At 41.7% G+C, this 12,014-nt stretch overlaps 1 protein-coding gene across 1 annotated transcript in view; it reads left to right on the top strand.

The window, feature by feature from the left end:
* rnf103 (ring finger protein 103) overlaps positions 1 to 12,014 on the top strand; it is a 44,673-nt gene that overhangs the window by 13,090 nt on the left and 19,569 nt on the right. Inside the window, exon 4 of the mRNA XM_080007704.1 lies at positions 10,322 to 10,744. Within this exon, the coding sequence (XP_079863830.1) occupies positions 10,322 to 10,744 (423 nt within the window). The remainder of the gene's footprint in view (positions 1 to 10,321; positions 10,745 to 12,014) is intronic.

The raw sequence follows: 12,014 nt of genomic DNA, 5'->3' as shown, positions 1-12,014 counted from the left end.
CGCTCAAAAAAGAGCAAAATAAAGAAAATGTTGGCTGTTTGGATGTACTTAAGGTAAACGAATAAGATTCGATCAATTATTTTTCAAAGACTTGTGCTCCCAACAAGCCCACTCACCAACTGAGTAAATCCGAAATGAGATCCGGACAATTACATCTGAACTTGATAATATCATTCATCACACGACACAATTCTTCATACAACGAACAAGAGCAAATAATTTTGAATTCAATGACGTATCAGGTAAATTTCTTGCCAATCAATTGAAACATGATAGAGAAAAAACACTTATTACAGCCATCAAAGATCCACAGGTTTGGATAACAGACACACTTTTATAATAAGCTATATCACTCAGATAATGAATGAAATATATCAAACATTAACTTATTCCTCGATGATATCGACCTTCCTAAAATTTCCACAGAGTAGGCTACCACACAACCGCTGACTCTACAGTAGAAGAACTCAGGAAAGCTCTTTTCTCTATGAGCAAAGATAACCACCTCGATCAGATAGCTACACAGTGAAATGCGATAAACACTTCTGGCCACTTATATCCCCATTATTCATCAGAATGGTTACAGAGATTGTCAACCTCCATCATGCCCCGCACATGAATACTGCTCTCATTTCGGTTTTGCTCAAACCCAATAAGGATGCAACCCTCACCTCCAATTATAGACCCATAAGCCTAATTAATTGTGATTTAAAGATTATTTGTAAAACACCAACCAACATAATTGAAAAAGTAATTACATTCTTAATTTACCCAGACCAAACAGACTTGTCAAGGGTAGACACTCTATTATTCAGTCTGATCAGCATATCTCAAAGGAACAAATGAAATACTGTTATTGCTTCTTTAGATGCCGAAAAAGGATTTTACAGAGTTAATTGGACATATCTCTTTTCCAACCTCAACAAATTTGGCTTCGGAGAGTCACTCATTCAATGGATCAGAATCCGATACAACTCACCATCTGCTTCTGTCATCACCAATGGTTACACTTCAGTGTTTCACTCTACAACGCTGCACAAGACAAGGATGTCTACTCTCCCCTTTACTAGTCACCATCTTTATTGAACTCCTCGCGGCGGCCATTCATAAAAACAGTAATATCGTTGGCATACAAACAGGAAACTCTGTTCACAAAATCAATTTGTATGCAGCCATGCAGCTGTCTCAGACTATTCAATAAACTCAACCACGGTCTTACCACTCAGTGGAGTGGACTGGAACGCTGTATCCCAGAAACTTCCCATAACCATCACAACGGGCAGCCTTAGATACCTTTGGTATTGATATCGCCACCAATCTCTCATATTTGTTTAACCTTAACTTCACTCCATTGCTCAAATCCATTGAAGACCTCATTCGATGGAACAACCTACCCATCTCACTAATTGGTAGGATAGCAGCACTGAAAATGAATATACTACCATAAATAAACTATACATTTTCAATGACCCCAGTCCAACCAATGGTTTAATACTCTAGACTCAATAAACAAAAAATTATATTGGAAATACAAGAAACCAAGAATTAAACCAGCAACACTACAGAAAAACAAAGACTGTGGAGGCCTAGCAGCCCCAAACTTCAGACACTAATATTTATCGAACCATCTCAAATTTATAATTAAATGGTTACAACCCGAACAGTAATTGGGCAATGGATGGTGAGACATTGAACAAACTGAATGTCAGGAGTTATCAATTTCTGATCTCCCATTTCTTACTGAATCAATAAGAAAACATAATTGCTTTAAAAACCCATTCACAACAAGGATTTTCTGGTTAAAAATTTACCAATAATATTCAGGTCTTGGAAAAGACCAGGAATTACTCATCTAGAACACAGTTTTGAAAACAATTTGCTTACATCCTTCCCAACCTCAACCCAAAGGTATAATATCGGTGGCCACAGCTTCCTTCAATTCCTTCAACTACAGCAGTCTAAACCACAGCAGTTAAAATCAAATTTGCGAACAACGTCCTTCAATCACCTCCGATGATTGAACATCTTACTGACACAGGTAATTTAAAAAATCCCTTTCCCAGAATATACAAACAATTCATTTCCCTTTTATTAAAAACAGATGGCACTTTATCTATACCTACCATGGAATGGGAAATAGACCTTGCTGTTTCCATCGATATCAACCTGTGGAAGCTCATTTGCAGCAACACCTTTTCTATGACCTGCAATTCCAAAATGCAACTCATCCAATATATGATTCTGCACAGAGCTCATTTCACCCAACACAAAATGTTCAAAATGGGTTTCGTGGATAGAGACTTTTACTCTCACTGTTCCCTTAATACCAGAGATTACTACTTCCATGCCATCTGCCTCTGCCCACCTATCCAAAAATTCTGGACCAACATCACCAAGAAGCTATCAACCCTTATGGGTCACAGAATTCCAGTCTCCCCATCTGTATGTCTCCTCGTTGAACTCTCCTCAGTTGACCCACCACTCAAACACCACCAACCCATTTTGATCAACTTAAAAATTGCCAAGAATATAATATTACTCAATTGGAAAAACAGATAATCTCACCACATCCCGATGGTTACATTAATTAATAATAGAATACACCTCAATGGAAAAACTATTGCGTTGTCCAAAAAAAAGGTTGATTAATTTAATGAAATACGGGCTGCTTTTATCACTGACATAACTCCATCTATTAATACTTTAGTCTTCCTAAGTTGGGGCAATGTCGTGGTATGTGGGGGTCCTCCTGGTCCCACCGGGGCTCAACGGTTCGGTGGGTGCCCGGCGGCTGTGGGGATGTCCGTGGCACTGAGTCCTGTGGTCATAGGGGGGTTCCGGGCCCCACGGGGGTGTCAGGGGTCGGTGGCCACCGACTAATAGTCAGTGCCTGCGACTGGCATCCGTATGTTTGTTTGGGGCGTAGTTGCGGGTTTGAGGCTCAGGTTGGGGGCGGGGTTTGCGGGTTCGGGTCATGGCCCCGTGGTCAGCGGGTCAGCGTGCCCATTGGAGTTGCCCGCCCCATGGGCAGGGTGGTGGGGCTTGGGGGGGGCTGGGCGGTGGCCCGTCGCGTCGGGGCTGGTTAGGCATTCCATCTGGTCCTGTGACCTGGGCAGGGACCTGACCCTGGCCGTGTGTGATTGGCATGGGGCTTACCATGTGAGCCTTTGATGGGGGGCGGACTCCTGTCGTCGCACCGGGCTACCTGGGTACCTGTACCTCTGGCGCTCTTGGTGCACGCGGCGCTCGTCGCTGGGGGACGGCTGTGGGTGTGTGGGGGGGGGGGGGGGCGTTTTTCGCCCTCTGTTCTGTGGTCTTTATGCGCAGTGGCTGGGGCTGACCGGGGGCCTGATGGGGGCGCGGAACTCCCCAGCATGGCGGAGGCGCATGGCAGAGGCGCATGGCGGGCACTCTACGCCGTGGCTGTTTGCTGTAGGTTGGGTGCCTCCGGGTACGGGTCCGGTCTGGGGGTGGGGGGGATCCGCATGGCCGCTTCCCGGCCTGCTGCACCCCTGTGTTGATGTGGTTGCACTTCGCCTATCTCTCCCAGTCCCAAAACTCATACTCAGTACTTACACTACACAATAGGCCTAGGGCTTGCAGAATGGGTGGGGTGCGAGCTATGTGGGTGGGGATGTGGTGGGCAGCTGCGATCTTGCCTGTCATACTCCTGCCCCAACGTGCTTCTCATCCGTCCCGGAAATTTTAATCCCACTTACATATTAACCTAGAACACATACACTCGCCATTTTTTAAATTTATTTATTTATTTATTTATTTATTTTGAGCACTTGCCCCTTTTAATGTTTCTCCACGGGACTGTAGAGCGAAAGCCTCCGCTCTCCCTCTCCCTGCCCCTCTCCCTCACTCTCCGCTCCAGTTTCAGAACATGGTAAACTGCACTTGTACCATGTCAATGCTCAGATTTTTCCTGGAGGATAAAAAAATGAAAAAATCGTCTGTCATCAATGTCAATCGCGATTGATGGAATCTATTGCCGATAGGCGATTTAATCGTAAATCTGGCCAAACCTGATGCGTGCCTCATATTGCTTTAAGCTTAAATTTGACAATTGAGTATTGATTTAATATTTTATGTTTTAAGATCTTATTTATACACTGGTAATCTTTTTGTTGTACATTGTTTCCTCTTAGTTGTCAAATTCTGTGAAACTGACGCCACAATGCACTGAATTTTTGCGTTTTTTAGGGGTATTTTTTCTTCTTCAGTTAGACAGATATTGTGATGTATCACAGATGAATTGTCTTGCAATATATCGAGTATTGCAGGATCGCTGTATCGTGATACCATTGTTATCATGGGCAACATATCGTGAGAGTATCATGAGTTATTCTGTGATTCCCACCACTAGTAAACCGATCATTAATCACGACTAATAATCAGATCCTTGTGATCTCTATAGTTACGCTTTGTCCCGAAGCTGCATATCAATATCCATTAATATATCCATAAAGATAACTTAGCAACAACAGCGTTAATTTAACGATTCTAAACTTAAACATAGAAAAACGCACACAAATCAAAATTCACAAAGAAGATAAATGATAGGTGTTAGATTGTTATTGTAATATTGAATATTTACTCCTTTTTTACTAATTGTTGTACTAATATGCCACTTAAATGTAGTTAAAGTTCGGCATATAATTTTCCAGGACTCTGGCGCATGGCACGCATGGTCAGAGGCAGTTAAAGGTAAGTACAGATATAATGTTGAATCCCGAATTAAACTGCGTATGCAAGATTTAAGCACAAATCTGTGCGGCGCACTGTTCATGAATGAGGCCCACTGTGCCCTGTTCGGACCCCGAGAAGCGTGGCTTACACCAGCACAATTAGGCAAACAGATGGTGTTTGTGTTTGCTATGGAAATTCAGAGCGAGGCAAAGCCTTGTCTAAGCAGCATCTGGCCCACTGGGTCGTTGGCACGATAGCTACGGCCTACAGCTGTGCAGGTGTGCCCCCTCCACACCTGGATATTTGTAAAGCAGCTGACTGGGCTTCGTCCCTGACATTTGCCAACTTTTATCGCCAAAATTCATGCGGCATCTTCTGTGGCCTCCTCTATCCTTGAGGGAGTGGAGCGCACCTAAAAGGTCTTGTGGATGTGCGTTAGATTTTTTTTCATATGGTTCTCAAGAATAAAACATTGGAGCTCCTTTGCAGAAATGATTCAATAAAATGTTTCTTTGAACTGCAATATGTGTCATGAGCTCGTTTGTCCCACTACATCCCCTTCCTGCTTTAATGTACTGTGCTGTTGACCTATACAGTGGTGTGTTGGCCGAAGTCTGAAGTCTGACGTTTGGTCTGAACAACAGCTGAACCTCTTGACGGTGTCTGTATGCCTTTATGCGTTGAGTTGCTGCCACATGGTTGGCTGATTTAGATATTTGCATCAAAGGGCAGGTTTATTTAATAAAGTGGTATGTTTGCGTGCGTGCGTGCGTACAGTAAATGCTTGGACACACCTCAGGGCTCAACACTAAATTTGAAAAGTGGTTGCCAGGCTGGCAACCAGCCACAAGCTTTTTGGTTGCCGGAATTTAAAATATGGTTGCCATTTTTAGTCACCTTGTATTTTGAGCAAATAAGATACTTTACAGTTATAAGTCAGCTTAATAATGAAAATGTGACATAAAAGAATGTTTAAAAGCTTCATTACAGTAACCAAATAAATATGTTTGTGTTTTATTTGATATTTCACATAATTAGATTCTTCAAAGAAGAAGAAACACAAGTCAAGGCGGACAAGGGCTGTGATAACACTTAACTCCTCTGGTCACACTCACCTGATCACACTTAAGCAGGAGGTACACTTAAAAAGATGCGAGAACAAAAGACATTTGACCCACTGGAGAACATGTCCCAGAACACGGCCAGCAGGATACTCAATAAGAACTCAATAAGAACTGTGTAAGCACGAACACGACAGCGACAGGAGGCGGCAGGGGTTTTGCTTTGCATAAAGATGGAAAAAAAAAAATTGTGGAATCAAACTCAGTGTCATTCATTGACCCTACCCATATTTCTACAAATAGTGACTAGAGTTTTAGTTATCTCAACTGCCGTCTGGGTGCCATGCTACTCAAAAATAAATACATCTAAAATAAACTGGCATTTGTTTTTTGTTATCAGACACGGGAACAGCTGGGACGCACAGTGGACCAGATATCGCTCTCTTTACATAAACAATCCACTGTCCTCATCCAATGTGCCTTGATTTAAAATGTCCGTATCATACAAGTAGAAACTAACAAAACCAATAGATCTAAAATCAAACACAGTAAAACCAGGAAAACCAGCACAGGATGCAAGGTTCGCTAGAGGAGAAAAAAAAACTCTGACTCAGATTGAGCCTTGTTTACCATTTATTTTTTTATTTTTCTTTTAGTACCGGTTTATATTTGAGGAGATACGGTGTATATATATATATATATAAACACACACACACACACACACACACTATATATAACATGCTCCGAATGTTGCGGTAAAAACAAGCTTTTTGACCAGGGAAAAGGAGGAGGTTGAATAACCTGGAAAGGGAGGTTGAAGTCCATCCCCTGTCATGACGAACGGTATTTGGCGCAATTGCAACAAGGGGAGCTCTAAGAACAAGGGAAAGACTAAAGACAAAGTTCACCTCAGGGGCTTGCACAGAGAACACAGCGAAAACCCAGATGTCTGTTCTTATCTTGTTCTGAACACGTCTTTTTGGTCAAAAACTTCTTCTTTTTAGGTGTACCCCCACCTAAGCCTGTGTCTCTGTCTCTCTTACACTCACATGTATGTGTTCACCACACAGACAATAAGAATCTCAACAGTCCTGTTTGTCCCTTCGTTAACAATGGTAAATTCTAATTTGCCTTTTTCCATTTAAAAGAAAAGCTCTCTACCAGATGAGGTCTGAGCCATGCTCACTATTAATGCTGTCTGTCTACAAAGAACTGGTTATTGTTGACAAATTTGAACAAATTGACGAGATAAAAGACTAAAACTAAGACATTTCCTGTATATTTTTGTTTTGTTATTAGTTTTGTTAATACTCAATATTGTTTGTTAGTTTTTGTTAGTTTTGACCAAAATGTTTTTTTTGTTAGTTTAAGTTTTTAGTTTAAGTTAACCGTACAGGGATACAAACACATGTATGGTGAAAAAAAGTTTGGAAATATACTTATGGTGCCGACAGTTTTCCAAATTCCTATGAACGCATCACTTCCGACACATATTACAGTTTTCTGAGCCCGTGAACACAACATTGCTCCCTGTTTTTGCTTTCAACAAGAGACTAGAACTGTGTCCTTGTGTCATAGTTCTAATATAATACCAGAGAACGAGTCCACTAGTTAATCGATCGAGGATGGAGTTGTTCTCTCGAACGGGAAAAAATAAATAAAAATGGGTTTTGCTCTTTGCTGTCTGTATTTTTTATGTTAAATAGTGAATGCCAAAGGGTGCAACCAGAGGCCACAAAATCGTTGCCAGTTGACTCTGGTTGCCGAGGGCAGCCGTTTCAGTCAAGCCCTGCACCTACTCATTCAAGGGTGACTAAAAAATAAGTCAATAAGTATGGAATGATGAAATACAACATATGGAATGATGTAGTAACTAAAAATGTGTTCAACTCAAATTAGATTTTAAATTTATTAGATTCTTTAAAGTAACCATCCTTTGCCTTGACAACTTTGCACAGTCTTGCCATTCTTCCAACCAGCTTGAAATGCTTTTCGAACAGTCTTGAAACAGTTCCCACATATGCTGAGCACTTGTTGGCAGCTTTTCCTTCACTCCGGGGTCTAACATCCCAAACCATCTCAATTGGGTTTAAGTTGGATGATTGTGGAGGCCATTTCATCTGATCCAGCACTCTTGGTCAGATAGTCTTTACACAGCCTGGAGGTGTGTTTTGGGTCTGTCCTGTCCAGTAATGATAGTCCCACAAAGCGCGAACCTGATGGGATGGCATAATCGCTGCAGAATGCTGTGGTAGCCATGCTGGTTAAGTGTGCCTTGAATTAAAATAGATTAATAAATAAATAAATCACAGTGTCGCTGTCACCTGTTAAGTGAAAAGCATTCTAGGTGACTACCTCCATGAAGCTGGTTGAAAGAATGTCAAGACTGTGCAAAGCTGTCTTCAAGTCATCATCATTTGAAGAATCTAAAATATGTTGATTTGACTTATTTATTTACTTCATAATTAAATATGATATTTCATAGTTGTCCTGTCTTCACTATTATTCCACAATGTATTCAATTGTAAAAGTAAATGAAAACACTTGAATGACGAAGTGTGTCCAAAGCTTTGACTGGTACTGTATATATGTATATACTGTACTGAATAAATTATTTTTGCAGTTGACAGAAAAAACAGGCCTATTGGCATTAATGATAATTAAAATCTGGTGCTTTCAGCTCTCAATCACACATAAGCAAGCCCCTTTCACACATACAGTAGTTCCTGGTAAATTACTGGGATAACCTTTCAAGCACCGCTAGTGATTTTCACACTTGCAGCTACATTCCAAAACATTTCTGTCTTGCTCCTTTTCACATATGCCATGATAATGCCGGATTATATGGGGCAAGGGAGTAGGGACAGTTCACTCCAGTGCAGATGCGATCGTTTGGACAATCTGTGTCGGCAACGGACGTACCATCTGAATCGTTTTTGGTTTTTTTTGGGGGGGGGTTCCTGACTCTGAGACCAGAGCCGCCCCTCCTGGACGGACTCTTCCCTCCGCTGATGGAGCTGGGACAGAGCCCCCGTCCCCAGATGCAATAACCTAACCCAATGTTATTAGATCAGTTTCAACCTGTCCTACACTCTGCCTTCAGAGAAGGAACGTTCTCCACCCCTTCTACATCTGTCCGCTAGAGTTGGGTGGATTTGTCCGCGAGAGTTGGGTGGATTTCCGGTTTGCCGGTTGATCCGGTGTACAAGCCTAAACCAGTTTGATTTAATGCAAACGGAATCTTGAACTGGCATGTGTCATGAGACGTTCTGGCAAATTAAAAAGTAGCCTACATCTGCCAAAGCTGACAGCGCTAAATCCAACTGGTATTGCATTAGTAATACACAATATGACAGCGTAGTCTAATTTAAGTTATAATTTTCATGTTTAGAAGAAGAAAAGTTAAGTTGAATGGTTGTTGTGAGAAATAAAAACATGATGTCACTCAGTTGCACTGCTGATTGTGGTGCCGCTTTACTCTTATTTAGTGTAGAGGTGCCTTACTGCCACCAACTTGGGAGCTGCTGCTGAGTTAAGTCTGACACCTAGTGTAAATGTAAGAAAAAAAAAATGATCTGTCTCCTTAGAGATTGGACGTGTTTTAGTTCCACAGTTCAGATTAGATTAGCTATTTTTGAAATATTTGTACGAAATAAATATCGTAAAAACCCACTTTTTGTGCTTAGCCAATACCTTATTTGGATTGGGCTCCAACCCTACTTCATGTGCTTGTTCCGGCAATGTTACTGCTTCCATACACAATACAGCCATAACCCAGCCATCCCGGCATTTTCCCGGAAATGTTACTGGTCTTGAGGTGGGAAATTGCCAGAACGGATTCCCTGAAATATCGAACCTTGCTCCCATTCACACAAGACCCTATGTAGAAACAGTTCAACAAGGTTTTTTCAACAGATTCAAAATGGTCTTAGACACTTTTGAACATTCATGGCCCAACGACAGTACTTAATTACACATTTTGAACATTGTACTTAGTCATACCTTTAGAGGAGGAGGCAGGAGAGGAGCAACATTTTATTACAATTCATTGAATGAACAAGTTGAGCCTTTCAAAAACATTCCAATGGAAGCCTGCCAGCTAATCCATCCAGCCGCTCTTGTGATTGTTTTGGTGGAACCCACATTAAAGCTTTTTATTTGTCATGCAAATTAAAATATCTGGCCTCTGTTGGTCCAGACGTCAACTATACGCCCAGCCCAGTTTTTCCCCAATCTAGTCCCAAACTATTCCCGGTCATGCAAGTTTTAGCTTTCGTGAGGTGAGAAATGTAGAGTTGGAAATATGTTTTTTAGCAATTCAGAAATGTTTTAGTGAATATGGACATACTGCCATATTGATCTGATATTTGACTTTAAATGCCGATGTTCATATGAAAAAAGATTTGGATTATTGCCTGTGCCAAACCTACATGCCACACAATGGCATTTTACTTAAGCATTGTCTAACTTTTACTTTTGCAGGTATTTTTGTGTTGCTGAAAAGATGATGGCAAGTACTGATATTTGACATTCACCAATGATCATTAATTTTCTCTCTCCACCAGGTCCTGTGCTAAACGTGGTTGGCAGCGATCAACTGTCATCATGTCTGTGCCTCAGACTTCAGCCTCCAAGGGAAAAGTCATGTTAAAACAATATGATGGTCATCACTTTGAAACTGAGCACATCCTACGCTGGATTACTTCACTCGTGTCTCAGCGAATAAAGACCCTGCGCCAGTCTAGCCAACTAGCAGAGGAGTGGTGCACTGATCCAGCGCGCCCAGTGAAAATGTTTCTGTTTGCCCAGCTGTCCCAGCCTCCGGCCTTCTTTTCTTCACTGTCTGTCAAATTCACAGGACGAATTGAATTCATCTTTGTGGACGTGCGTCAGTGGGACAAACAAAGCAGTCTACCAGAGATCGATGTAACATACAGTCCCGCCTACATCCTCAAGATGCCTGAGGGGATCTATCACTACGGCAACAGGTAGTGGTCAAATAATTTGAATTTTGTATCTTAAACAGGTTACTCTTATCTTCACTATAGTTAGTAAGTATGGGGGTTTTTTTATGTGGATTGTAAATACCATCTCCCAGGGAAGGCTGTAGGTCACATTCCTAAACTACCAACAAGGTATTTTAACTCTCAAGTCTATAAATTAACTGCATGTTGGATGGATGTCAATAGACAGTAAAATCCGACGAACTACTGCACACTAGAATTGTTTTATTTAGCTATTAACTAAATTACACTATATGGCTGTTCCTAATATTAATGTTTCTTTACAAATGTCATTAAATCAGCATTACAAATAGTAAGTGTAGCATCTGCTGGTTGATATCAGTACAAAGGGAGAATGCTGACATACTGTTACTCTACATCACAACTTGTAAAATGTAAGGAAAAAAAAAAAAAGGGAAGACGGTCCAATCCACACCAGTCTTGTGAAACCACTGTGAAACCCTGTCAATTTTTGGAATTTTTGCCTCTTTTCACCCCCACTGTTTGCATTTGAATTGAAGTCATTTGTGCATGCATCTTGAACTTTGCGTATCCACCTTTTCTGTTCATAAGGTAGGAGCATTTCTTTGCACGTGTTGAATGAGAGCCAGTTTGTGTGTTGTATCCTGGCACACATTATGCCCCTTAATTCCAAGTTTGTAATGAATGGACCAGAATATCTCAGGAATGTTCCCAGTACCATGTTGAATCCACGCCATGAAGAATTTGGGCTATTCCAGAGGCAGTTCAGCCATTGTTTACTGGAAGTCAACAGATCCTGGTGATCTCTAAAGATGCACTGTCTCTCTCTCAAAAGGCGCATCCAGCATGATCCATAAAGATAAAAATGCCTGTGGCAGTTTCGCCACCACAGGCAACCCGAGTGGTGTTTTCAGGACCCTCCGGCACAGAGACAGACAACATGGGGTTGTTAACACCAGTTTATTGTAGAGATGAAGCTAGGTGGAATTAGCCAGGAGCAGATGGAACATGTCATGACAGGGCTCCTCCCTGAGTCAGTGTGTGGATGGGGTTTTTAAACCTGCCGCTCATTAGCCCAACCAACGAGCATCAGGTGTGGCTGCTCATGCCATCCACTACATACCCCCAACACCAAACTGAGGCCAGGAAGAATTCTTGGCCAAGGCCTACCCCCCCCCCCCCCCCCCCCCCACACCAAGCAGAGAACAAAAATGAAAATTAATGCTTAAAACAGACTGTGACCCAGGGTTACTATACCTTAAATAAATAAAAC

The sequence above is a fragment of the Zeus faber genome, assembly GCF_960531495.2.
Source record: "Zeus faber genome assembly, chromosome: 10".
Lineage (NCBI taxonomy): Eukaryota > Metazoa > Chordata > Actinopteri > Zeiformes > Zeidae > Zeus > Zeus faber.
Note: the sequence above shows the minus strand (reverse complement) of the source record. Positions and strands in the feature narration are given on the sequence as shown.